General features: G+C 40.0%; 1 protein-coding gene across 1 annotated transcript in view; it reads right to left on the bottom strand.

The window, feature by feature from the left end:
* Positions 1-25,751, bottom strand: part of LOC142750235 (venom factor-like) — a 53,436-nt gene that overhangs the window by 15,446 nt on the left and 12,239 nt on the right. The window contains exons 8-29 of the mRNA XM_075859176.1: positions 25,618-25,720; positions 25,209-25,329; positions 23,332-23,447; positions 21,525-21,671; positions 20,597-20,803; positions 18,305-18,508; positions 17,296-17,457; positions 17,079-17,208; positions 15,483-15,557; positions 15,149-15,349; positions 10,520-10,631; positions 10,204-10,289; positions 9,148-9,287; positions 8,625-8,831; positions 8,107-8,173; positions 7,605-7,691; positions 7,264-7,467; positions 4,653-4,728; positions 3,161-3,320; positions 2,083-2,184; positions 965-1,115; positions 499-662 (exon numbers count right to left, since the gene is read on the bottom strand). Coding sequence (XP_075715291.1) covers positions 499-662; positions 965-1,115; positions 2,083-2,184; positions 3,161-3,320; positions 4,653-4,728; positions 7,264-7,467; positions 7,605-7,691; positions 8,107-8,173; positions 8,625-8,831; positions 9,148-9,287; positions 10,204-10,289; positions 10,520-10,631; positions 15,149-15,349; positions 15,483-15,557; positions 17,079-17,208; positions 17,296-17,457; positions 18,305-18,508; positions 20,597-20,803; positions 21,525-21,671; positions 23,332-23,447; positions 25,209-25,329; positions 25,618-25,720 — 3,022 coding nt within the window. The remainder of the gene's footprint in view (positions 1-498; positions 663-964; positions 1,116-2,082; positions 2,185-3,160; positions 3,321-4,652; positions 4,729-7,263; positions 7,468-7,604; positions 7,692-8,106; positions 8,174-8,624; positions 8,832-9,147; positions 9,288-10,203; positions 10,290-10,519; positions 10,632-15,148; positions 15,350-15,482; positions 15,558-17,078; positions 17,209-17,295; positions 17,458-18,304; positions 18,509-20,596; positions 20,804-21,524; positions 21,672-23,331; positions 23,448-25,208; positions 25,330-25,617; positions 25,721-25,751) is intronic.

Here is a 25,751-nt window from a genome sequence, read left to right as displayed (position 1 = left end):
CTTCTGTAGAGTGTAAGCTCCTATGGGTAAGGACCTATCTCCTGTAGATTGTAAGCTCTTATGGGCAGGGACCTTTGTATTGTAGAATGTAAGCTCTTATGGGCAGGGACCTCCCCTGTAGATTGGAAGCTCTTACGGGTAGGGACCTTACACCCTTTGTCTCATTGTTTGTTCATTTGTTTAGATTACTACAGAATACTGTATGGTGGAGCTACATTAAGAAATATTATTATTATTATGATTATTTTCAGATATTCTGTATAGATTTACAGTGGGCCCACAGAATACTTTCTTTTGGTTGGTCCAAGATACCCCAATCGAACACTGATCTTAATAATAGCTCATGATTCCATTTCAGATTTATCTTTCCCATTGACCCTCTAGAAGACGGGAAAGGGAGCCACAGTCTGGTGTCCAGAGAGACTGTTGCCTTTTTTCATTTCCAATGACCTTAGCTAGTTAACAAAATGACATTTTCCACTCAGTTGAATTACATACTTGTGTTGATCCCCAAATTTCTCCATAGTATCTCTGCTCAGTTATCCATTTCACTAATGGTGCAGCCTCCTCAAACTGCTTCATCTTCAAAAGAGTAAGAAGTGCGTAGGAGGTAGCCTCAAGGGATAAGAATCGGGAACCTGGATCGTCCCAATGGATGTTGTCTGGAATGTAATTTGGGTGCAAAAAAATCCATAAACATTGGACAACTGTGGACGTTGTTTCCTTCCCACATCAAAAATATGGTTCATGTTAGTCACAAGATAGTCCATCAATGAAATTACTTCTCTACAATGAATCGTCTAGAACTTCTAGTGAATCATTGGCTTTGGACATGTTGATATAAAACTATGTCTGTAATAAAACGAATTAGGATCTATATAAATAGGAAATTATGAATATTATATAAGAAAATGCCTAAACAAAAAATTGGTGGTAGTAGGTTGTACAATGGCTGGTACTCTACCTGTAGATGCAGACATTAGTATCTTGGTGTCCGGGAGCTTGTCCGCCTTAGCCAGTGCATAGGAAGTGAGTGCTATGGAGTATGGTTTCTTCAGAGATTGATAATGATCATTTAGATATTGTATGGCTTTCTTAATGGCTCCAGGTAGACTCTGGATGTATAATAAATGAATGAGTAACATTGTAATGAGCCGTTATATATGTACATAAGAGTTACCTATATTGTAAGCTATATTCATAAAAAATTGTTATTTCATATGTTTTGTATTATGAGCTCCAGGTTGCGGGTGTGGATGTGTTTCTGCTGAACAGCACACCACATGGTTAGGTATGGTATTGCAAGTATAACGTATTATTCGATTTGAAGGGTTATAGTAAAAATTGGTCTACACAAGAGATCTTAGTACTCGTTCATCCACCCCACTACCCATCCTGTGTAGGAGAGAGAGTTGATAGAAAATGCCCTTGGTCTGCTTTCCTCTTCCCAAATGTTACAGACGCTGTAAAGAGGGATAATCATTTTCAACTTCACTCCACCTATTGGGAAAAATCTGAGCTGGACCGCCCTATAGCAGCTGTATGGTCTTCCTGTATGGTTTATACACTCTTGACTAATGGCAAAATATAATGGATCCATTTTTCTAATACTACTGATTTATACATCTACAGGCATTTACCCATAACCCAAAAATTAACAGGGGATGACTATTACCATTCCATGGACTACTTCTTAAACAGTAGTGCCATCAAAAATCGGAACCCGACTGTTACTTTGGAAATGCAAGTTGTCTTATTCTTAACATTTCTGGGATCTTCTTTACAAATAACGCATTTGTTCTGTAAGTTGGTTCTGAGTATTTGGGATTCAAAGGTATAACAGATTTAAGGGGTTGTTCCAAAACCATGTTTTCGGAGTTTCCATTAGTTTTACACAAAAGTAGACTACACCTGAATAGGGTATGTGTGGAGCCTGATTATATAGTGTAAGCTATTGAAAGACAATATGTTACAGATGTTACATGTTTATATCATCCCAACTATAGTTAGGTAGGACTATAATGAAGTGTAGAAGAGAGGACTCTATCAGGGCTACATGTTTAATGGCATAGAAAGACTTACACCAACTTGGTCACCACAGGGTTGCTCACTGGAAAGCAAGGCGATGAGGACGAAGGATGTGAGACTTGAATCAATCTCAGCAGAACCTTTTAGTACACCACCCTATGTAAAAAAGAGAATATTGTTACAAAAAGAACATTCACATTACTCCTTAGGCAGCTATAGATGTATAAAAAAAATACAACACGACCAGAAATTGTGTGTCTGGCTCTGTTGACATCTGTGTTAGAGGCTCTGTTAGGACCCTCCATCACAGAATCTATAAAAAAATTACAGAAAAAAATAGGGCAGCATGCAAAATGACTAACACCGCGATGGAAACCAGATGAACCCTACGAAAGAGGCAATCGGATTGTGGACTCACTGAACCATCCACACAAGAGCACCCGACACAAGGAGTATTTTTTCCACGTTCTTCATTCGAGAATTACCCGACCACGGCAGAAACTCCAATCCCGGAGCTATACACTGAGGGTCTTCTCCGGAGGCTTGCTCAGTGTGCCGATACCAGGGTGAATACACCCGATACGCATCAAAGTTGAGTTGTGCCGACGATCCAGGTGAGTCAACTCACATTCACTTGCACAGATTATATTTGTTAGAAAGTACATTATCACCTTAGAGGAGCGCCATCTCTCTCTTTCTTTGTTTTTTATATCAAGTATAATAATATCTGATCGGTATAGGTCCCACTACCGGCACCCCCGCCGATCATCAGTTTTGAAGAGGCCGCGCTGCTTGTATAAGTGCTGCTTCCCCTTTATTGCGATAACTGCTCATAATATAGTCGCCGACACACTTCTTGCGGAAGTTCACAGTATTACAGCCTTCACTTGAATGGGAAAAGGTCTTGAATAATGAAATGAATGAAAACACCAGAAGCAGTTGTGTGTAATTGGCTGTTTCCAATGCTCCTATTCATTTCTAGGTAAAGTTTATGCAAAATGGGATCTTGGGGCCCCTCTATATTGGAGTAGGTTCCATTAGTAGTAACTGATGTGAGACAATATCAAGCTGCTATAAGAGTCTGCGGTGTAATGTGTTGAGTTTTTTGTTTTTGTGATGTTTTTGTACATACCACCATCTCCTGGTGATAGACATGGGCATCCTCTCTAAATTCCCCATCTGGATTTTGTTTATTTAGAACAAGCCACTTCACTGAATCGCATATCAAATTCTTCTCAACATTAATTAGACTTGAAGCCAAGGAAAATACTTTGACCACGTAAGCAGTGAGCCTATAAAGAAATAGAAACAAAGACAACCAGAATAATAATGAGCAAAATTTGAGTTATAGTAAGCAGGGGTGGAGCTAAAAATAAAATGGGAGGAGTTACAACAAGTTGAGGAGCCACTCTATGAAGAGCAGGTATTTAGAATCATGTACAAAGGAAATACAAACAGGTTGTGGTCAATTAAGGATCCTAAATTATTAGGGCTGTACATGTAACATCTTAAGAAAACATTGTGAGTAGGCTAAAAAAAAATTCCCTCCTTTAGGAACCACTCGTCAAATTAACCACCCTTCTAGGTGTGAGTGATGGGGAGTGCTAAATTAATCTTTTGGTTTCAGTAGAAAGACATTTTGTATAATGGTCCAACTCTTGTGATCACCGCCGATTGCTAGAATAAAGTTTCAGATCCTTCCACCCATGTTGACTTTTCTTGGCTTCTTCCAGAGACTGCATGGTCGGCCATTGGCTATGTTTATTATGAGACATCCTCTTTAATGGACATAAAGCCTAACAAAACTCCTCGCTCTAAGCGGGTTTGCACATTATACGTTTTCTACTTATCTATATTCCCTCCCCTAGTTCAAACACTCATACTCCCGTCTTAGATCAGGACTGGCAACCCTCTTATATTTCTGGTTCTGGCTTCATAGGTGGAGGATCCCTGTCTTTTTCTCTCCCAGGCCCTATTTGAATTATTGACTATGACCACTACAGTTCAATCTTTTAGGAGACGAGACTCTGTGGTCACAGAGACAGGAAGTGATGTAATTTGAATGAGAGATGCAGCATGGAGGACATTTTATGGAGCACGAGCTGGCATCACAGTGTATCTGTTACTTATGTCACTTGTTGGTTTCTCACTGAACTTAAGTTTGAAATGGAGGGTTCACCTTAAAAAAACATTTTCTGTTGTCATCCATGGGGATCTATGCCTTGTAACCCCCACTGATCGCTAAACAAAGGGGACATCGGCATGCCTTAGGAGCGCTGTGCCCCTTCATCTTCTGACTTCGGATCTCTAAGTCTGTAGTGGTAATATCCCATTCACTGCAAGGGGGACTTGTAGTGCACATGCACAATGCAGTGAATGGGCGACTTATACGATCTGAAGATCTTAGAGTGAGAAAAGGAACTGGCACAGTGATCTAAGGAGCAATCAGCCGGGGTCACAGGAGACAGACACCATTCGATGACATGCCAAGTAAGAAAAAGTTTTAAGGTGAGCCTTTTAATACCAACATGTACAATGGAGCCTATTCAAGATGCAACTAACTGATATATTATAGAAAAATAATACTGGATAAGAAATAAAACAATGGTAAATTTCTACAATACCATGTGCTAGAAGGTGTTTGGATCCAGGCACCATATGAAGCATCTGGTTTAGAGAATGTCATTTGCTGAATTACACCTGTCGAAGAAGAACATATATCACTGCACATATCAGACACAGGAGCACTTTTAACATAAAATACCTGTGTTCATGTGCCCTTATGGGAATGGACATGCAGTACCTCATCTGATATACAGTAGCAGGTCGTAAATAAGGTTAATAGATAAGGCATTGCCGAATGCACAGGCCGTGTACAAAGTCCCTGTGGTTCAGTATTATTGACTCTAAGGCACTCCATGAGAAACTCAGGGACGGTGCTTTACGCTGCCGTCATGGCTCCTCCAGGAGCAAAATCCCCGGTCAGAGCATTGACGATTCTCTGGCCCGAGATTCTGCACCTAGAGGGAGCCCCTGTCCATATATGGACAGTGACGTCAAAGGCTCCCCCTGGACCGGAAACCACGGCCAAAGTGTTGCCGTCGCTCTGGATGGGGATTCTGCTCCTGGAGAAACCCCTGATGTCACTATCCATATATGGACAGTGACTTTAGTGGCTCCTCCAGGAGGACAAACCCCAGTCAGAACGTAGGCAACGCTCTGGATTCCACTCCTAGAGGTAGACACAATGACGCTGTCTACAGGGAGGGGGTATGAAGCGCTATTTACAAGGGGGCTGTGTGTGGAGCTATCTACAGACGGCTGTGTGTGACACTATCTACAGGGGGCTGTGTGGCACCATGAACAGGGGGAAGAGTGGCATTATCTACACGGGGTGTGTCTGGCACTATTTACAGAGGGCACTGTGGTATTATCTACAGAGGGCACTGTATATATGGGAGCACAATCTGGGGGCCTACCTTCTATATGGGGGCACAAACTGACGTTTTCTGCCGTTTTACTGCCACCGTAAGTTCCCCTGCAAAGGGGCCCACTAAGTCTGTGACCCAGAAGGACCCACGTAAACCTGGACCTGGCCCTAGTGTATCTGTATGTTACCTCCATGAGAAGCATTGCTTCTACGGGAGAATATCTTCATAATATAGCATGTGATGAAGCAGGCCACAATTTTCCCACAGAATTCATGAAAATAATTGAATGTAAATTATAGGCCCAGCAGGTTATGGGCGCCTTATTACAGATCTGTACCATGAGAATTTGTAACACATCCTTGAGCTCCTGTACAGAGGGAGATTGGAATAATGTTGTTGAGATTATCTGCACAAAAATACTAAGAAGATATACATATGGGATTGAGGGAGAACCTACGATTAGAAGCATTAATGATGTAGAAGTTTAGTGCTCGTAAACTAAAAAATTCTCACGCGACAACCCACGCAAATCAAAACACTCAGTTTTGGGTAGAGTTGAATAATGAACACCTACCCCACCTTTTTATTTAGGAATCCAGGAAAACCGCGTTTGCTGAGACTTTTGTTAAATGTGAGTTCTGGGACTGGATTTCTATGGATAGGCAGGTAGGAATGGTAGTGGGACTTTCTTACTCCAGTACGGGTGTTACCCCTAGCCCATTTTGCTCACCTGAAGCTACTGGGATCCTTACTGAGCCAAAAAATAAGCTCTGCCCTTAGTGAGGAGAGGGTCAGAGCCTGGGAATCCACACAAGGATAGTGTGGGAAGTCTGATCCAAGGAACTCTGTACTTATGGTTTATAATAGATGCTGTTTAGTTAGTGCCCAGAAGGGCCAGATATTTCTTTTGTTTATGGATATGTTGCAAGTCTTGTATGCTGGATAAACACTTATATATTTTGAATGTTTTTTTTTTTGGACTGTAATAAAGCCAAGCGTGGACTTTAAACTGGAACTGTATCTACATTTTCATTGCCAACCGCATCCCACATTCATTTATATCTCGACACAATATATGAATAAAACCCTATTTGATTGCACGAGTAAACAAAAATCCAACTCAACCTATTATTGGTTAATCGTTTTTACCCCATGTGATTTTGTTTTAGCTTTTACGCATGTACATAATGTAACACTTTTGACATTCATTTCATACCAAAAAAAATACATATAAGTAAAATTTATATACAGTGAAACCTCTCAAAAAGACCATCTTTTCGAGAAGACCACCCTCATCTAGACCATCTTTTCGAGAAGACCACCCTCATCTAGATCAGATTTTTCTGTGTCTTTTTTCATCTGTACTAACTATGCATTTAACTATGTAACCACAACAAAGTATCAAAGATTAAATTAAAAAAATATATATATCTCCATGAAATTACTAATCTCCAGCGTTTCCCTCTCTATGGTTTTACTAGTCAACAGGAGTTTCCAAAAATTGGTCATATGCATGATCATGGCTCCTTAACAGGTTATATAGATTCATGGATATGTAGGATGTTCAAGGATGGGAGATCACATTCTCTAGACAACTCTCGTTGGGTTAGAATGACCAAGTCAACTAATGTCAGCCAATGATTGAGAAGGTAGCTCTTTTTTTATTTGGTAAATTTTTTTTAAATAGTTTTTTTCCACCTGATATCACACTAAGAAAAAAGCTACATGGAGAACTCTGGGAAACAAAAATAATTTCTTGTTTATCTGGTCACAGATCTTTTTGTTCCAGTGCAGATCATCTTACCATTTTTGATGTACTGAATGGCTTGCTCCCTGCGCTGTAGTCCTACTCTTTCCCATTGGCCGCTGAAATCCAAGTAATGTGTGGCTATCAGGGGAGACGTCATACTCATCATGTTTTGTTCTCCACATCCAACAGGGGCATTGATCAGGTGATTAAGATTGACACCATCTGTAGATTTCTCGACCATTTCGCTTATAGGGCTCCCTGGATCGTATGGAGATATAAGGTAGTCATAAGATCAGGCAAGGAACAGAACCTTTATTCCATAGTGTTTATATATCTATTTTGTATGTACAATGAAGAATAATGTATAACAGGATGGTTAACCTATCAGTTCTTACCTTGAATGGTAACAATGGTGTCAACTTGTGTCATGGGAACAATATTTTTCGGATCTACTGCTGAAATTAGTTCTTCTTGCACTCCACCTGTATAAAAATCAATAATTAGAAGAGATTCAAAGCTATTGCGCCTTAAAGGGCTTGTCCAGGGTTAGAAAAAAGGGTCTTCATTTTCTCCAGAAACAGCGTCAGATCTGTCCATGGGCTATGCTTGGTATTGCAGCTAATCCCCATTGAAGTTGCAGGACTGCAATACCAGACACAGCCCATAAGCAGACGTGACGTTGTATCTGGAAAAAACATTTTTTCGAATCCTGGATAGCGCTTTTAACAATAAAGCCAACATAAACCACAAATTAATATATTTTTTTTATTTCTATTCTATGAAAAAAAAATCAACATTTTTGAAATTATTGCTTCTATTCCAAAAAGTCTTAAAAGTAACAACCAACGCTCCTTCACTAGTGTAGGGTAACATCGTAGTCTAATACAATATACGGACCTTTGCCTTTTCCTTCTGGATCTAAAACAACTGATTTCAGGGTCTGTGTGAGACGTCTTCCTTCTGGCTGGAAATAAAAAGGGAAATTAAAGGAGATATGCGGTTAAGTCCCGCTTAATATTTTTGCAAATATTGTAATTTGCTCTTCTAATTACAACTAACGTGAGGGCACTTTTACGTAGTGGTATTTCTGGTTGACATCTCATCCAAGTATATCTTGACTGAAACTGATCCCAGTTAGATTTCTCCAAATTTTAGGTAACGGGATCCATTACTGTTTTTAGGAGAAAAGGTTCTTCTTCTTTCCTCAATATGGGCTAAAAATATAGCCCTGTGAACACGTGAGTCATGCGTAGTAGGCTTTATGGTGGCACAACGCGGCTCCATACTACGATACTACAGGGACTTTGTGGGCCACCGTATGGTGCACCATATGGTTGAGATATTCTAGAAGAGAACAGCTATCATACCGAACATAGAGGGATATTATCTGGACTGCAACTATCTTTGCTACTTACCACAACTTTCAGAGTTTTCTTCACACCATCAGATACGAACTGCCCAGCTGCCTTCACTTCAATGATATGATATCCCAAAGTTAATGGCACAATGATAAATGGAACAGCCACCGATGAGGAAGGTCTGATGGTATGTTCTGTACGATGCCTTTTCTTGGTAGTAGAGAGACTGCAGTAATGTTCATTGTAGGTCCACTCTACACGCACCTAAACCAAAGACAATAAGGTGGTCTTTCAAAGATCTACGAGAAAAGTTCTTTAAACGGTAAGTAAACTTTGAAAAACTTTTGATATGTCATAGTGACATGTCAGAAATTTTGATTGGTGGGGATCCGAGCACAGAGACCCACACCGATCGCTAAAACGAAGCGGCAGAAGTGCTCGGGTGAGCTCTTTTTAGCGATTGGTGGGGATCTCAGTGCTTGGACTCCCCACTAATCAAAACCTCTGACATGAAACTATGACATTTCAAACGTTTTCTAAAAGTTTGCCCATTTCCGTGACTATAATCTGGTTTACTTGCCTTAAGAGGACTGTTGCCATAGTTGTAGAGAATGGCCCGTATCTCTACTTGCTCATTTCTCACCACAGAATATGGAAGCTTCAGATCGATGAAGAAGTTCATCATCACCTGAATATTATGAGGTTTAGACACACAGATACCTTTCAAAGAAAATATGGAAACAAAAGGGAATGTCAAATCCCATACGAATGATTACAGACATAATCGACATAAAATTTGGAGCAACTTTGTACATTCATTACATTAATTATCTTGTACTAATACTGAGCTACAGCCTTTATTATAACCCAGATCTGCATTCACAAATATGCTGGTCATTATTGGAAACTGTCAACAAGCTTGTTGACAGATCCACCCCTAAAAGTTTAGCTGAGCTCCAGCAATGCAAGAGAATAGTTGTTGTTTTTTTCAGATTAATGTACAGTATGTACTTCACAAGAGTTCTAGAGCATAAACCAGAGCAAGTCACTGCAGTACAAAGGGAATGCTGGAAGATTTCAGCTCTGAAGCCTGTACAATTGTAAATGCAGCTCTGGACTTTAATACAGCATTTCAGAATCAGTACAAGATAAGTAATGTAATATATTTACATTTACATATAAGTGACTCTAATTTTCACAGAGATTAATTCTTTATGTGAACTGTAAAGCTGTGCACATTTGCAACCATGTTTATGACTCCAATACATCTAAAATACAAAATGAAGCAACTTTGAAAATAGCCCTTCAAACAGACTCTGTAGCTTGAGCCTTCAGTTATATCAAATTCTCTCCCATCTGCCTCCTTTCCTACTGTCTGTAGGTTATCAAGAAGAAGAAGTATAGAGAGTAGAGTAAGACATGACTGCAGGTTCAGACTACACAGCGTTTGTTTGTAGTCTGTAACCATGGCGACAGATAGGTCTACCTAAGAGTTGCATATACAAAACAGCAGGATATTTTACAAAAAGTTGTTTAATTTTTGTTGTCTACATACCCTTTAACAATAAATACTCCATGTCCAACAGATCAAATACATTAATCGCATGAGAAAGTGCAAAAATACGAAGCAACTTACCTTTACTTTCGGATAAACTCACAGCCAAAACCTCCCATGTGGTGATTGAATCTTTTAAGAAAATACCAAGAGACTTGGTGGAAATTCTGTTAAAAAAAACAATAGAGATTTTTAGTGTAAATCCGAACATGTCTGACAATAGTGTACGAGGTGATCACTGATACGGATTATTTGGATTGATTTCCACTGTACAGTACTATATAGTGTATGTGCACACATACTCCTAAAACAGTGCCACTCCTGACTGTAGGCTGTGTCTGGTATTGCAGCTCATGCTGCTCATTTAATAAGTTAACCATATACTTGTTGTACTCACCCTTTGGCATCTGGTTGTTCATTCATTATCTCTATCTTCCAGAGCCAGCTTTCTGGGAACTCTGTTCTGGATACTATATCGGCGTCGTCAATATAGTCAGTATCCTCATCACCTGAAAAATAATAAATATCAGCTTTGAAATATAAACCTAGTTACAAAGTATGTAAGGCCTGGTCAAATGTGTCCACCAAGTTCAGCCTATTATTTTCTCGGTATGTTGATCCAGAATAAGACAAAAAGACAGAAAATATGGTCTTCTGCCTATACAAGGAACCTAATATATATTATAGTAAAAACCCAAAATGGCCGAAAAAGTCCACCGCGTATGATCAAGTCTCAGACAGATCTTGTGCGTTGGTCGTTTTCAAACACCATCATTTGGGGCACAAAAAATAAATGATCAATTGGATGGAAGTTCTCTAAATCTATTCTTTCAGCCAATCAAAAACACTAGTGTATGGCCACTTTAACTAAAGGTCTGGACAGATCATTATTATAAGTTGTAACCTGATTACTAGACGTGAAGAAGCAAAAGAATGAGGGACATGGAAAATAGTTCAACAATGTGGCCACTTTCACATGGGTGTATTATGGTCAGTTTTTCGCATTAGTATTTGTAAGCTAAAACCAGGATTGGATCCTGCATGGAGAAAATGTATAACAGAAAGAATTGTACCTCTTGCCGCTCCTGGATTTTGCTTACAAATACTGACCAAAATATGCCCATGTGAAAGTGGCCTTAGTCTGAGGATCCTTAGTATTAGCAGATATTTGCTTCAGCTGAAATGTGCCTTTGAGTTTAAAAAAACCCCATGGATTTTACCAGAAATCCTCACAAGGAAGATAAAATTATGACAACTGGCTGCAGCAGGAGAATCTTCCCTCTGTCCTGTCTGCAGTAGGACACACTTACTGTTACACCCCACCCTTTTTACTAAACTCAGATTAGGGAAAAGGAAAGGCATGGGAGAAAATCAGATTACAGGATTCGGTAGCTTCATTCAAGAGGTGGGATGGACAGATATATGGAGGTCAAGGAATCCAGAGAAACATACGCTTTCTTGTTATTCAGAATCTTACAAGGATCAATCAAGGATCATCCTAACTTGAGGTAATGAACATAAGCTTCCATATATAATGAAGGTGTCTATCAAACAGTGTTCTTGGGTTATAGGACCATACGCTCATGTAGGAATAATTTAAAAAAAAATTAATGAAAACATCCGTAGGGTTTGTAAAATGAATCCTTATTGGATTAAAGTGTTACCGGATCAGGAGATCAGTGGAATAGCCAGTCCGTGTCTGAACAAATGATTGAGTTGCCTAATATAGGAAACCGGTTTGAAAAATGAACTAGATTTGACTAAGAGCAAAGGGGATGAAAGAAGTGAGAAGGTCGATAGGAGGAAATGGAATAAGGCGAGGGAAAGATTCAACTTCATACGGTTCAGAGGCAGCAGTTCTGGTATCAAAAAATTAATTTCTGGATCCAGCAGCTAGTAGCAAATTTCTCTCAAATTATTTAAGGGGTTGTCCAGGCACCTGGTGTCGGACCCCCCCGATCATATACTGATGACCTATCTTGTGAATAGGTCATCAGTTGTCCGTGTCCGGACAATACCTTTAAGGATTATAATTCTCTATCAAGGGTTTTCACCATTAGAGCTAAAAGTGGGCAGGTTTGTTGTGACCCTGGTTCAATTCTGGAATAATTTACTGTTTATTATGAGGAATTATATTCTTCAAAAAAGAGCTATTCGAAAGAACAGATGAGTATTTATCTGGATAAAATAAATTTGCTAGCATTAAGGTATAAGGAGATTGATATTCTAAAAGCTCCTATTACTTCCCAAGAATGTGAAACAGCGTTGAACCAGTCTCCCAATAGAAAGACCTAAATGTTATTCCTCCGGAAATTTCTAAAAAAAATCGAAGGGTATTTTGCTTTATAATTTTCTTATTAGCTTATAAACAACAATTTTTATCGCCATGGTTGCAAATTGCAATGATTATTGTGTTATTAAAACATGGAAAGGATCCCTTGTTCCCTGCCTCCTATAGACCAATCTCATTGATAGAGTCTGATGTCAAGATCCTATCCAGGGATTTGACTAGAAGATTGTCTAAAGTATCGACAACTGTAACTATCCCCGTTCCCCGCCACCACTTCATTACCTATTTCCGGCGTCCTGTTCTATGCCGTTCTCCTAGTATCTCCTCGGCACCTGGCACCCGATATCTCTGCTTGCGCTTTGCGCTGGGTCCCAGTGCGTGCACGCTGACCCTTGTTTTCTTAAAGGGCCAGCGCGCCAAAATTCAATTCTCCCAGCTGTCCCTGAATATAAAAAGGTCTTTCTCTCTGGACTCTGCCAGAGCAATTTGGTTCTCCTAGTTTTCATTGAGTCCCAGCTATCCAGTTTATTTTTTTATCGTGTTTGACCTCAGCCTGTACCTATGACCATCCGAACCTGCAGCCTGCCCTGTACATTTGCTACAATAGCCGTGACAAACCTTTGCCACCTGCCTTGACCTTTTTGTCATACCTGACCACTCTATAGACACTACACCTGTTACGTTGGCCGTCACCAAGGGAGACTACTCTGTGGGTAGCAATCTGGGGTTCCCCTGCAGCGTAGTCATATTCCTGTAGAGGGGTTAAAGGCTGAAGACCAGGGGTTCCCTTTGACTCTGATACCCGGTTTAGCCCTAAGTCAAATCCCTTAGTGACAAGGTGGGTTCACACCTCCTTCCGCTGGCCCAGTCACTGTAAAACTAACGGGCACCATGACAACATCATTGGACTCTCCAGACCAAACGGCTTTATGCCAGGGAAAATTACTTCAACTAATTTACAGCCATTATTTTTTAATACTACACATAATGCCTGTTTCTGGGGGAACCCACTCAATACTGTCAATGGATGCAGCAAAAGCCTTTAACAGTGTCGAGTATGATTTACTTTGGGCAGTTATGGTCAAACTTGGTTTTCCCGAATATTTTGTATCATGGGTTAAACTGTTGTTTAAAAATCCTGTTTCTAATATTTTAGTAAGTGGAAGATTGTCACAATCCTTTCCATTATCTCGTGGTACAAGGCAGGGCTGCCCTCTGTCTACCCTCCTTTTCTTCTTGGTGACGGAACCATTGGCAGCATTAATCAGGTAGTCGCAAGTCATTAAGGCTTTCTGACATCCAAGAAAAGTTTTACTATACCCGGATAATTTGCTCTTATTTCTAGAAGATTCTAATAACTCATTGAGAATTATATTCCTAGTCATTGATAAATTTTACATTTTCACTGGTCCTAAATTGAATTGGGAAAAATTAATCCTTGTACTCTTGAGAATGAGATCGGAGACGTAGGAAAGAAATTGATAGTGTTGGAGCCTAGAGAGAGTTTTAGATATCTTGGAATAGATATTTCACATAATATTTCTAAATTTGAGAACTTGAAAGATGTTCTTCTGATGAAGAGGATTAGGGAGAAAATAAGAAGTTGAAATAAGATTACTTCGAATAGGGCTGATGGAATAACCCTGTTGAAGATGCTACTACTTCCTCAGATTACATACATTCTCAATAATTCTCCGATATGGTTGGAGAAAACAGTTTTCAGAAAAATTGAAAGTATTTTTAATGATTGTTTTTGGAAAAATCGGAAAATAAAGATTTCACAAAATGTACTTCAAAATAGGCAAAACAGGGCGGGTTGGCGGTTCTGAATACTAGATATTGTTATTGAAAAAGTTGAAAAAAATTGAAGATTGGGGTGAAATGTATAACAATTTGGGAATTAAAATGGGGATTGGTAGTTTCCAAACTATTTTTGAAACTTTTTGAATATTTATCAAAAGTTTTAGCACAATTATACAGAATATGGATAGAGGTAAAAAAAGATATGTAAGGTCAGGTCATTGAGTTTTATTCGCTTGTATAATAATTATTGTATAGGGGAAGTAGGTTTTATGGAGAGCCGAAAATTTTTGATTACTAAAGAAATAATATGAATTGCACAGATTTGTCTTGATGGGAACTTATTACCATTAGAAAAATTTTGTTTGGAATTTGGCTTGACACAGAAATATGTTGGCATGTTCAGCTGTGATATGCCATCCGGAAGAGCAAAAGTAAAGAAAAATTGCACACTGATCAATGGAAAGGGCTAAAACGTATAATAAATAAAAAGGTATCAAAGGATTAATCTCCGAGATTTACACTATTGGGAATAAGGGTTTGACTATTTAATCACGTGTAGAATGGGATAAGGATTTGAGTAGGCGTTTGCACTGAAACAAGTTAACCACTTTATCAAAAAACTATTACAGAGTAATGGAGATAAAGTTACGCAATTTATGTTTACCACAGATTATACTATCCCACCACCTTCCGGTTTAAAATTGCAAAAAGGGACTCAAGAATCAATTTGCAATTACCCCTCCTTTGAGAAAATTTGGGTGATAATTGGCAAATTAGTTTGTCCCTTGTGTTCTATGGGCCAATGCTTTGGGTGGCATTGGGGAAAACCAATTTGCTTGTCTCTATTCCCAAATTTTTATGGTGACCGGAACCTGATGATAGCGTATTAAATGTGATATCTATGATTATTTCTCCCATATTATGTCTCCTTACTTCTTGCTTCTGGATCATTTTCTTTCAGTTTCCTCTCAAGTTCTTTTTGCTTTGTAATATGTTTGCAGCAATCCAGGAAAGCATCAATACACTTCTGTCCATCCATGATGTGGCGAGTCCGACGTTCACAACTGTGACCCATGGGGTTGACCAGCATTCCATCATCACAGCATTTCTTCTCCATCCCTATGTATTGTGATGCTGAAAGAATAAGGCAGATCATTCTAGACATTGTAACTACTCCAAAAATGCAAAAAAACACACGTGAGCAAGGGATACGATCAAGTGAATGTAATGTAACCACCAACTATCTCTGCACCATCTCCGTTTTTACCTTTTTTGTCCCGCTCTTGAATCAGTAGGGCTGAGGAACGACGTCTCCGCTTTAGTTTTGGTTGACACAAAGGCTCTGTGGAAAAATTGGAGATTAAGAAATTATCATTATAACGATATTCAAGTTTTAACCCCTATCTACTCCCTCTCCCCTCATTTATGACCAAGAGGTCCATCTAGTGTGCCCTATTTTTTACTACATGATTGATGTCCACTATTTGGCCAGCTGCTATTGGGAGAAAAAAAAACCCTCAAACATCTGGTCAGATTTTGATGTCCATATACTGGACTTTTTTGGAGAGTGCTTGGACATTGCCTGAAGTCTACAGTATGATTGGTCAATTAACATGTGCGGGGTGTTTTTGTTTAATTCTTATTTTAATTCTATCAGCCAAAAGTTCAATCACATGACTGGCTGGTTTACATCTCTACGGTTAGCCTCTATGTTTAACCTGGAGGGACTTCATGGTATTTTTGTTTAGCATCATATCCACGTCAAAATACGCAATGTATCTGTAATCCTTCAAGTAATTCAATGAGTCTCTTGTGAAGTGACTTACGTTAAAGAGGCTCTGTCACCAGTCTAATACTTTTCTATCTCCTACCTAATCTACTAAACGCTTTGACGCTGATTACTGTTTTTTTTTGTTTTTTTTTAAACGTTTATTAGTGACAAATTTCCGATCATTTTTATATTTATGCACATTTTTTGTAAAAGTCCAACTGGGCGTTTTTTTTTTTCGTTTCACGAAGTGGGCATGGAAAGAAAAGTGAATGACGCTGACCAATCAGCATCACAAACTTCCCTTCACTCCTACCCAGCTTTAGTCACAGCACAGCAAAGCGTGATCTCGCGAGATCATGCTGTGACGTCACTTACTCCCGCAGTTCCATCACCGGAGCAATGGGAGAATGGTCAGACATCGGTCCCAGCCATGCCAGGACGATTATCCTCCTCAGCAGCAGTCCCGGCACGGCTGGAGGCGATGTCTGGTCATTCTCCCGTCACTCCACTGAAGGAACTGTGGGAGTAAGTGACGTCACAGTGTGATCTCGCGAGATCACGCTGTGCTGTGAATAAAACTGGGCATGAATGAAGAGAAGTGTATGACGCTGATTAGTCAGTGCCATACACTTTTCTATATAACGCCCACTTGGTGAAACCAAAAAAATAACACCCAGTTGGGCTTTTACAAAAAATTTGCATAAATGTAAAAATGATCACAACTTTGTCACTAATAAACGTTTTTAAGACAAAACAAACCAGTAGTTACCTACATCAAAGCGTTTCTCAGATAAGGTAGGAGATAGAGAAGTATTAAACTGGTGACAGAGCATCTTTAAATCTCTATTATTATTTTTTCTTATTAAAAGGAAAGGGGAAATAACTTATAGTCCTTTTAATTTATATGGCAGTGTTTCAAAATTAGCTTAGAGAGCTGAAAAATTCTACGTTAAAAAGCCAAATCCGCATGGAATTAAGAAGAGCACCAGGAGCTCCTTTACTTGAGTGATCAGTGATGTGATGATACCAGCTCATTGATCCCCACCCAGTCTCTATGATTTGTAAAATTTTAAGCCTATAACAATTGATAACCTGATCTCTGAGGAGTTGTAATCTGGAAGCTTGTCTGCAGGGCCAGGCCGGCATCATAAAACACTCCTGGTGGGTCGGCACCACTCCCAGGTGTGCAGCCAATGTCATATTTCTCCACTGAGTCCCAGACCTTAACAGAAGGACAAATTACTTTCACTGGAAATTCAACATTGTATAATTAACTTTTGTGATACATTTTCCTTAACTATGTTTTCACCTTTTTCTGAGAGATCTTCAGTTTATTGTTGATCACATAGACACCTTTATCCACAGCCACCAGTCCAACAGCAGCCTTATTATCTGCTTGTAATTTCAGCTTCATGAATGCTCCAGGTTGCTGAATAGCATTGTCTTTGTCCTTTTCCCCTGTTAACACCAGCTGCATGAAAAAGTCAATCATTAAAATACTATATTCCATCAACTAGTTCTGAGGAGGTGCTGGTTCTCATTAAGGAGACACAGCTGATATTGAGCCTTAAAGGCAATGCTCCATGGGAAAGAAAATATGCAAATGAGTTGTCCATGAGAAGCAAAACAATCTGTCTAGTAGGTTTCTTCTACAGGTCGGATATTGACTTACAGGGAAGCTACCTCAGATAGGTGGCACTAGAAAGATTTTGTTCCTTCTCCTGGAGGAGATAGCATGCATTCGCCAAACTCAACCCAAGACTGGGAGCCATCTTCCATAACTACTTCTGTTTTTATGGACGGATAATCCCTACCCTTTTCTATACATGAATTATTGTCTATGAACAAAGCAGTTAGGAGACAATACTCCATGGTCACTGAGACAGGAAGTGATGTCATTGGATTGATAGATGCAGACAGGATGACATCATTAGGAGCAGAAAGGGGCATGGCATGTTGTATCTGTTACATAAGTCACATGCTTCGGATTTAATGTTACATTACATAATATATCTGTGGTTTAGAAGTGAGTTGCTCCAGAACAGTTGACAGCTGATGATATCATTTTACTCCAATAACACCATAAGAGAAAAACTGGAAGTGGAAGGGAAAGAAAGGAATGAGAGAAAATGGGACAGAAGAAAGGGAAGGAAATAAAATGGAAAGGGAAGACATAAAAATACTCAATCAATGGCGAATGGTAATCATTGTGGTGCATTTTTGGACCATTGGATTCAAAAAATTTCTTCTCCATTTCTAAAATAGGGAAGCACTAATATAATACAGATACAATCATCACTAGAGATGCATTTTCTTACCGTTCCCATACAGGTATCTGCCACATCAATCCAAATAGAATCAGCCACAATTTCTCGTCCAGCACCAGTCGTCACGGTATAGTATGCCAAAAAGCGGAATGATGGGATAAATTCTTCTTTTATTGTCAGTAACATAGTCACAAGAGCCTGGCCTTTCCCCCTCTCTTGTATTCCCACTCTCATTATTCTACCTTTGTTCATTATCTATAGAAAAAAGCATCAATATCAGAGAACAGATATCTTGATAATCGTTGACGGTACATTAGTTTCTAATGCGCTCGTACATATTATGAGTGCGTGTTGTATAGATTTGTAATTTGGCACCTATAGAAATCTATGGGCCCAACTGTACCTCCATGTGCCTCCTACAGAGGTATACGGAGGTTTTTGAAAAAAATTGGAACCTGTCTTAACATAGATGAAAGATCAGAATTTATAGACTGTTTAAATCAATAGGTGTCTATGTAATACATGGATAACAGTGGTCCTATAGAGCAAGATTTGCTTTTTACAATGACCCGGTTCGTTTAGTCACCTGTATTCTCTCAATATGATATAATAAAGGATATAGAAACCCCTTTGACTAATCAAATGTCTATGCATTCTGGACATCTTTTGTATAGGACCCGACAACATCATGAAGCATGATGCCTGTTAGTCCATCATACTTAAAGGGGTAGTCTGGTTGAGAAAACACATTTTTAAAAACTTTATTAGGGCATTCTAGAGGGACCTCCATCAATAAGACACAGCAAAGAGGAGCTAGATAATTCACCAAACTCTCTGGAGTACCCAGCATATCCATGCATTTCGTGGAGAGTCTATATTGTAATTCTTTATTTATCCTGTGGCGGCATTGCAGGGGAATTGAGCACTTGTTGCCAGGTTCTGCCACAGATTACAGCTGCTCACTGGGGGGGGTCCAGGAAGCGGAATAGCCTTGAATTACTTTCCTCACTCAAGCAGTGCGGACATGCAGGTTAAAATCTATTTACGCTCAGGGAAAGTCTGCTCCTGTGCAGGCTCCCTGAGCTCCCCCCTTAATAATCGTACAGAGCGCTCCTAAAATATTTCAATGTACAATTACAACAGCTCCATCCTCTCCCTGCATTTGTCTCTATGGTAAGTGCGGGGAGAGAACAGGAAGCTGAGCGATCAGTGTTCAACTTCCTGTTACAGCCTGGACAACACTGGAGCTTGGAGGGGTGAGTAACCACCAGGGATACTGACATTAACCCCTTTACTACCATAGAACACCAGACATATTGACATTAAATCCTTCACGGCCCTAGACCGCCAGGGATCCTGATATTTACCTCTTCACTGCCCTAGACCTCCAGACATCCTGACATTAACTCCTTCATGGTCCTAGACCACCAGGGTTTACTAACATTTACCTCTTCACTGCCCTAAACCCCCAGGGATTCTGACATTTAACTCTTCACTGCCCTAGACCACCAGGGTTCCTAACATAAACCTCTTCACTGCCCCAGACCACCGGGAATCCTAACATAAACCTATTCACTGCCCCAGACCACCAGGGATCCTGACATTAGCCCATTCACTGCAATAGAAACCAGAAGTTTGGACATTAAACCCTTTATTGTCCAAGACCAGCTAATTATTAGGGCCTTGTGAGTTAATATTTATTTCTTTAATTTTATTTGCTATTCTGCATCACCGGCTTAGACTGGGTTGACATCCCATCAGTGGTATATTTTTGATACATACAGTAGCATACCTCGTCCATAGGATTCCATTGTTAGAAAACTTTTCTACAATGGGTAGTCCAATTCGCTATTTCATACAGTAACAAAAAAAATATTATATATATATATATATATATATATATCTAAAACATAAACCTTCCTGATGCATGCCAAAGGAACACTCTTTTAGTGAATGTCAGGTCAATAAGGCCCTATGGGTATTTTCATTGTATACCACATTATTCTTCACAGTGAATACCGTAAAAAAGTGTTCAAATTTGATGTGAATATACTGTTAGTGGGAAATATGCCCAGGTCCCTAACTGCCGCACTCTCTGGATACAAAGGCTCTTCCATTGCCTATATTCAACTTATTTTTGGGGCACTCTTCCAGCAAAAAAAGGGAATGTCCAAAGCAAAAATGACTCTCCATGAACTTCTTACATTGAAATGTGAATACAATGACATAATGCCGTTTGATCATGAGAATGTACTGACGTGCAAGAGACAGTTCTGGATATTATAAATCCAAAAATTAATAAGGTTTTAAGCCCGACAAAGACTAGGAACTAAGACTAGTTACCACATAGTTAAAATGGGTGATCTGATCTTGAACAGCAGGATTAATGTGCCGGGTAATAAATTGGATAACTGCATTTTCTCCCGGTTTCAGTTCCCCTCCTGTGACACTGATATGTAAGTAATTGCCACCAATGGGTTTGTATGAGGTGGCCGTCAAGGTAGCAGAAGCCTGTTGGTCGTTGTTCAATCTGTCATCTGTTGTTGATACCTAAAAGCATAGAAAAAGAAATAGATATCCACAATGAATGACTATAGTAGTAATATAGTGGTAATATATATATATAATATACAATGGTCATAGTGAACAATATACAGTTTTCGTTCATGTAGCGCGGATTGCAGGATTTTCAAAGGGGAGTTTCTTATCCGTTACTGCTTACGGGGAGATGCAAAATGCCCACCACCCCCCAATATTGCAGATGGTGCAGAAGTTTAAGTATAAGTGGTAACCCTGGATGGGATGGTGAACGGATTATTGAAAGTGGTCTAGGTTAGGAAACGACACCTATAATGTAATTGTATTTACTCTAAATAGATCCAATATTTTCTATAGGGGTCAGAGCGTTCTTTTTATTATAAGCAGTTTCCACAAAGTCATAGAATTACATGATTAAATTTTGACTTTCTGCAGCCACCACTAGTGGGAGCGATTTATATAGCTCCCATAGATTTCTGTAATTAAAAAATTTGCATTGAAAGCCCCCTAATGGGGGCAGTATAACAGAGATGACTGTTCCCTTTAACTCTACTTCTCATGCAGGGCTCAGAGAGGGTTTTCTCAGGTACTAGAAGACCCCCCTAAGTGTGCCCCTGCTTTCCATACATGAATCCCTGTGTTCAGAAGAGTCAAAGTTTTTCATGTTTATCAAGCATTCATACAAAAATAGTAAAAAAAAAAATATATAGCTTTATTAAAATAGAAATATTACTGTTATCTGCAGTAGGTTCAGGTCCGAGCCGGTATTCAGGGCCAGTCTAACGGTTCCATCTTCCTGAGTTGTTCCTCTAACTCTTCCTGGTTCCGCTACAACGGGGACACGATGAGCCGGAGTCCCATCAGGATTGGTGACAAACACCTAAAATGGGTAAAGACAGAAAGGAGATTTTTGAAAAAAAAAAACGGTCGGTGAGTGGAAACCTGCCTAGATGAAGGGAAAGCGGCGTTGTATTACTGTGTGTCATTATTATAAAATACTCTTCTATGTCCTCTTTCTCTGGACAAACTAAAGATTGGATAGATAACAGTCAAACATATACAATCCCTGTTTCCAGACACGTAACCTGAAGCTCCTGGACCCCACTTCAAAATCGGTAACAGAGCCTCCCATCTACCATGTGCCATTTATAATGGCCAATGTCTTCTTATGTGGCAGAAGAACTTACAGCCCCTCAGGCGCCAGGCCTAAGGTGCAACTGCTACTTCGGCACCGACTAAAGCTCTATACCCCACTGCCAGATTGCCTTCATGGGCAACATTGGTCAAGCTTAAAGGAAAACCCAGGTAATTAAACTTACAGAACTATAGAGCGCTCAATCCGATTTTGTGCCGCTCAGATCACTCTAACCTTAGGGTCATAAAAATCTATAAAGATTTGCATATGATGTTAATCTGTTCACACTGGGCTTTCTCTTTGCATCCATAACAGATTGGACAGATCCATTATTATTCAGAATGATACATCATGATGAGTTATAAACCCCCCCTCCCCAATTTGTTTAAATTTATAACAGGTCTAACAGATTTCCGTCAGGTATCCGGAAGGACTATAGAAGTTTGACAGAAAAATAATAACATAAGTGTGAACAGAGGGCTATGCCCTTGAAATAAGAGTGTGATCTCAAAGACTACTACTTGAAGCACCTACATCCATCTTGCTCTTCAAACATTTTTCATGAGTTCTTCTGATAATACAATGTCTATCATAGACATTAGTCTGCCAGTAGATCTCACCAAAGTTGGTTAGATCATCAAACAAATACTTAACGTCACCATAAAGGTGCCAATAAACATAAGATAACCATTGACCAACAGCTAACCTGCCTAACTCCTCCATAGACACTTGTATCGGCCAAGTGGGATGATTTATTTCTATGGGGATGAATATAAGTGGTTGTCAGATACCTCCTACTGTACATTGACTTATCTTATGTTAGGTGATAAAGGATAGGTCAGGCTAAAATCTTGAAGCTGAAAGGGGAAAAAAAGTATCAAAATATATAATACCACAACATTCAGATGTAGCCATCTTTATCTTGACTTTTAACGCATGAAATGCACAGTGTCAAGAAACTTTAACTTGACTTTTTTCATGGGCTTTTGTTGTGTGATATCACGCTGCAGGAAGTTCAGGGTCAAGATAAAGATGGCGACATCCGTAGTGTTACAACAAGTCCTATGGTATTGAACATATTGTAAGGGAACCCATCATGGCCGACACTCGGTCTTGGTGGACACCCTATATTGATTGCAATACTACAACTCATTGGGACGGTAAATTCCTGTGGACTGGGCTCATCTTCCCACTGTATTATATTTTGTTCATTTTTCACTGTATGTGGCTTCTTTTGCTAATATATATATATATATCACATTTTTTATTTTTACCCCCATCTCTTTTAACAAAACATTAAAGGTGTTAAATACAAAACAGTATAGTAATAATAATAATAATAATAATAATGACACCATATAATAATACAATACACTATAGTCTAGTATGGAATCAATACTCTTACCATGAGACTGAATGACATTCCAGGCTTGAAATACTTGGATGTTTTTGAGTAGATAATTTTATATGGGGATGTAACAATAAAAATATCACTCAGCTCAGATTCCACCAAGTCACTGCCTGTAGGAGAAGCAGACGTACATTATATTTACAGTTTGTAGATTATAATTAAAGGTGTTGTAAAGGATTTAAAAAAAAACTTGGCTGCTGTCTTCCAAAAACAGAGCCACACCTGTCCATGAGTTGTGTCTGGTATTGCAGATGAGCTCCATTGAAGTAATTGGTGCTGAGCTGCAATTCTACACGCAACCTGCGAATAGGTGTAGCGCTGTTTTTGGTAGAGGGGCTCCCCGGAATGACTCGGATAATACAATTGCAGTCGAACTGATAACTTTATTTTCATAACAGTAGCGTAAACTCTTTGTACCAGAGTCAGGGACCTCAGCCTCCACTGACGGCCCCACCAATCTGGGTTGTGCCCAAGTCACTGTAGACTTACAGCCTGACCTACTGTGGGTCTTTGAGAAGTTGCTGTATACCACAGCCTGCCCTGCCTATAAGCAGCTTGCGGGGTTGTTCCAGTCACTTTGTATGGGAGTTGATCTGCACGTCCATGGGTCCACGTGGCTGCTACGTTACTAGCTGTTACAGAATCCCAGCTAACCCCTGTTGTGGGCATGTAGGCCGCATAACACTCTGCACAACACATAAGTACAGTCCCCAGGCCACAGTGTTGCAAAAATATTGTTTGAAAAATTTAGTGCAACACTTCCACTGTGGTTCACAAGAGGAGGAATAACTCGACTTGACTTAAACTTGTCCATCTTTGCCTAACAGTCCACCCACTCTGCTCCACTCGAAAGAATAGTCCCTTCAGTAGGACTTCGGACATCCAGACTACCTCTGCCTGCTGGCACTCTTATAGCCAACGCCCGATCAGACAATGGCTTCTAAAGTCTCTTGGTCTCTGGCACTAGCCCTCCGGCTTGTCTCTTGGCGGCTGTTCTGTCTCAGCCCCCAGCCCACCAGCTTGACTTACGGCGGCTGTACGTGGGTCTGCTGCACAGCACACACTAGGCAAGCTCCTCTGGCCCTACACGTGGTTATTCTCACACTCCACTCGCTTCCTCCTTTCTCTTTCTTATATCCTTACCGTAGGACCCTTCCTACGCAGCAACGCCACAGCGCAATGATCTGCATCATCACATTGCCCCCAACAACAGTGTTGAGAACCTGCGTGGGCTTGTGTTGATGACGGACTCCTCCTCCTTCAAACTGGCCACCATGAGGCTGCCCCTGTGACCAGTGAAACTAGTAAGGTTAAACAGGTATAAAATAAAAGCAAGGGGCAGTAGTGGGGAACACAACAAATGGGGTGACAACAAATTTTATAGGGAAACACACAAATACCGTAAGGGGGAGGGAACATAAGGGTTACAAACAATAAGTCCAACTCCTTTAAGGACATAGGTGACCTAAGTCAAGATGAAGATGGCTACATTCGTAAACACACCGGCCTTCCAGTAGGACTTGTGTTGTACTCGGGTGGTTCTAGAGACAGATCATGCTCTGAAATCATTATGTCTTTATGTCTTTTTTTTCAGAGGTGACAACATAGATTTGTTAGCCAGGCTGAATAAAGGAATGGGCAAAAGGTGCACTTGCTCTTGGGCCTTCACCACCCCACCCAGGGGCATAGCTAGGGGAGCTACCGGTTATGTGCCCGGATGCTGGGTGTCAACAAGTCACTTTGACTTGGTCAGGATATTGAGATATGGGCAGCAAACTAAACCATTGCCCTGGGTGACAGAAAGCCTAGCTACGGCTCTGACCCTGCCCCCACCTAAACTTACATCATGGTGTGATATTTGTTTCTCTTACCTGAATCGGTGATGACAGTAACAGATACATATATGCTCCATTGTAACATGTCTTTCTCTTCTTGAAAATACTTCACCAAGTCTTCTCTTTTCAAAACAGCAAACCCTTCGCCATCGGAGATCTAGTTGAGAATTGGAAACCATAAAAAGTCAAATTGCATTTGCATGGATAGCCAACTTGTTAAAGGGGTTGTCTGGTGTAAATCAGCCCTATTAGGGCATATGAACATTATTAGAGGGGTTCCCCCATTCAGGATCTCCCGTTATGAGCCAGAATGGAGAGCTGCTCTGTAGGAGTAGCTTCCTCTCTGGCAGATTTGGGCCATCCGTGTTTTACATGGCGGCCATTCATCTGATAGGTGGATATTGAGCACATATGGAGGACGTAAAAGAAAAAAATATATCATTACCTCGACTCTCCTTAAAGTATCTGGTAGACTATTTTTATCGTTGTCCCTCTTGACACCAAAAAGTACAAAGGCCATGCCATTTACAGGTTTACCATAGAGATAACTGATGAGATAAAATATAACAATGTTTTACT

Source organism: Rhinoderma darwinii, chromosome 3 (assembly GCF_050947455.1).
Source record: "Rhinoderma darwinii isolate aRhiDar2 chromosome 3, aRhiDar2.hap1, whole genome shotgun sequence".
NCBI classification, from domain to species: domain Eukaryota; kingdom Metazoa; phylum Chordata; class Amphibia; order Anura; family Rhinodermatidae; genus Rhinoderma; species Rhinoderma darwinii.
This window is presented reverse-complemented; position numbering and strand designations above follow the sequence as displayed.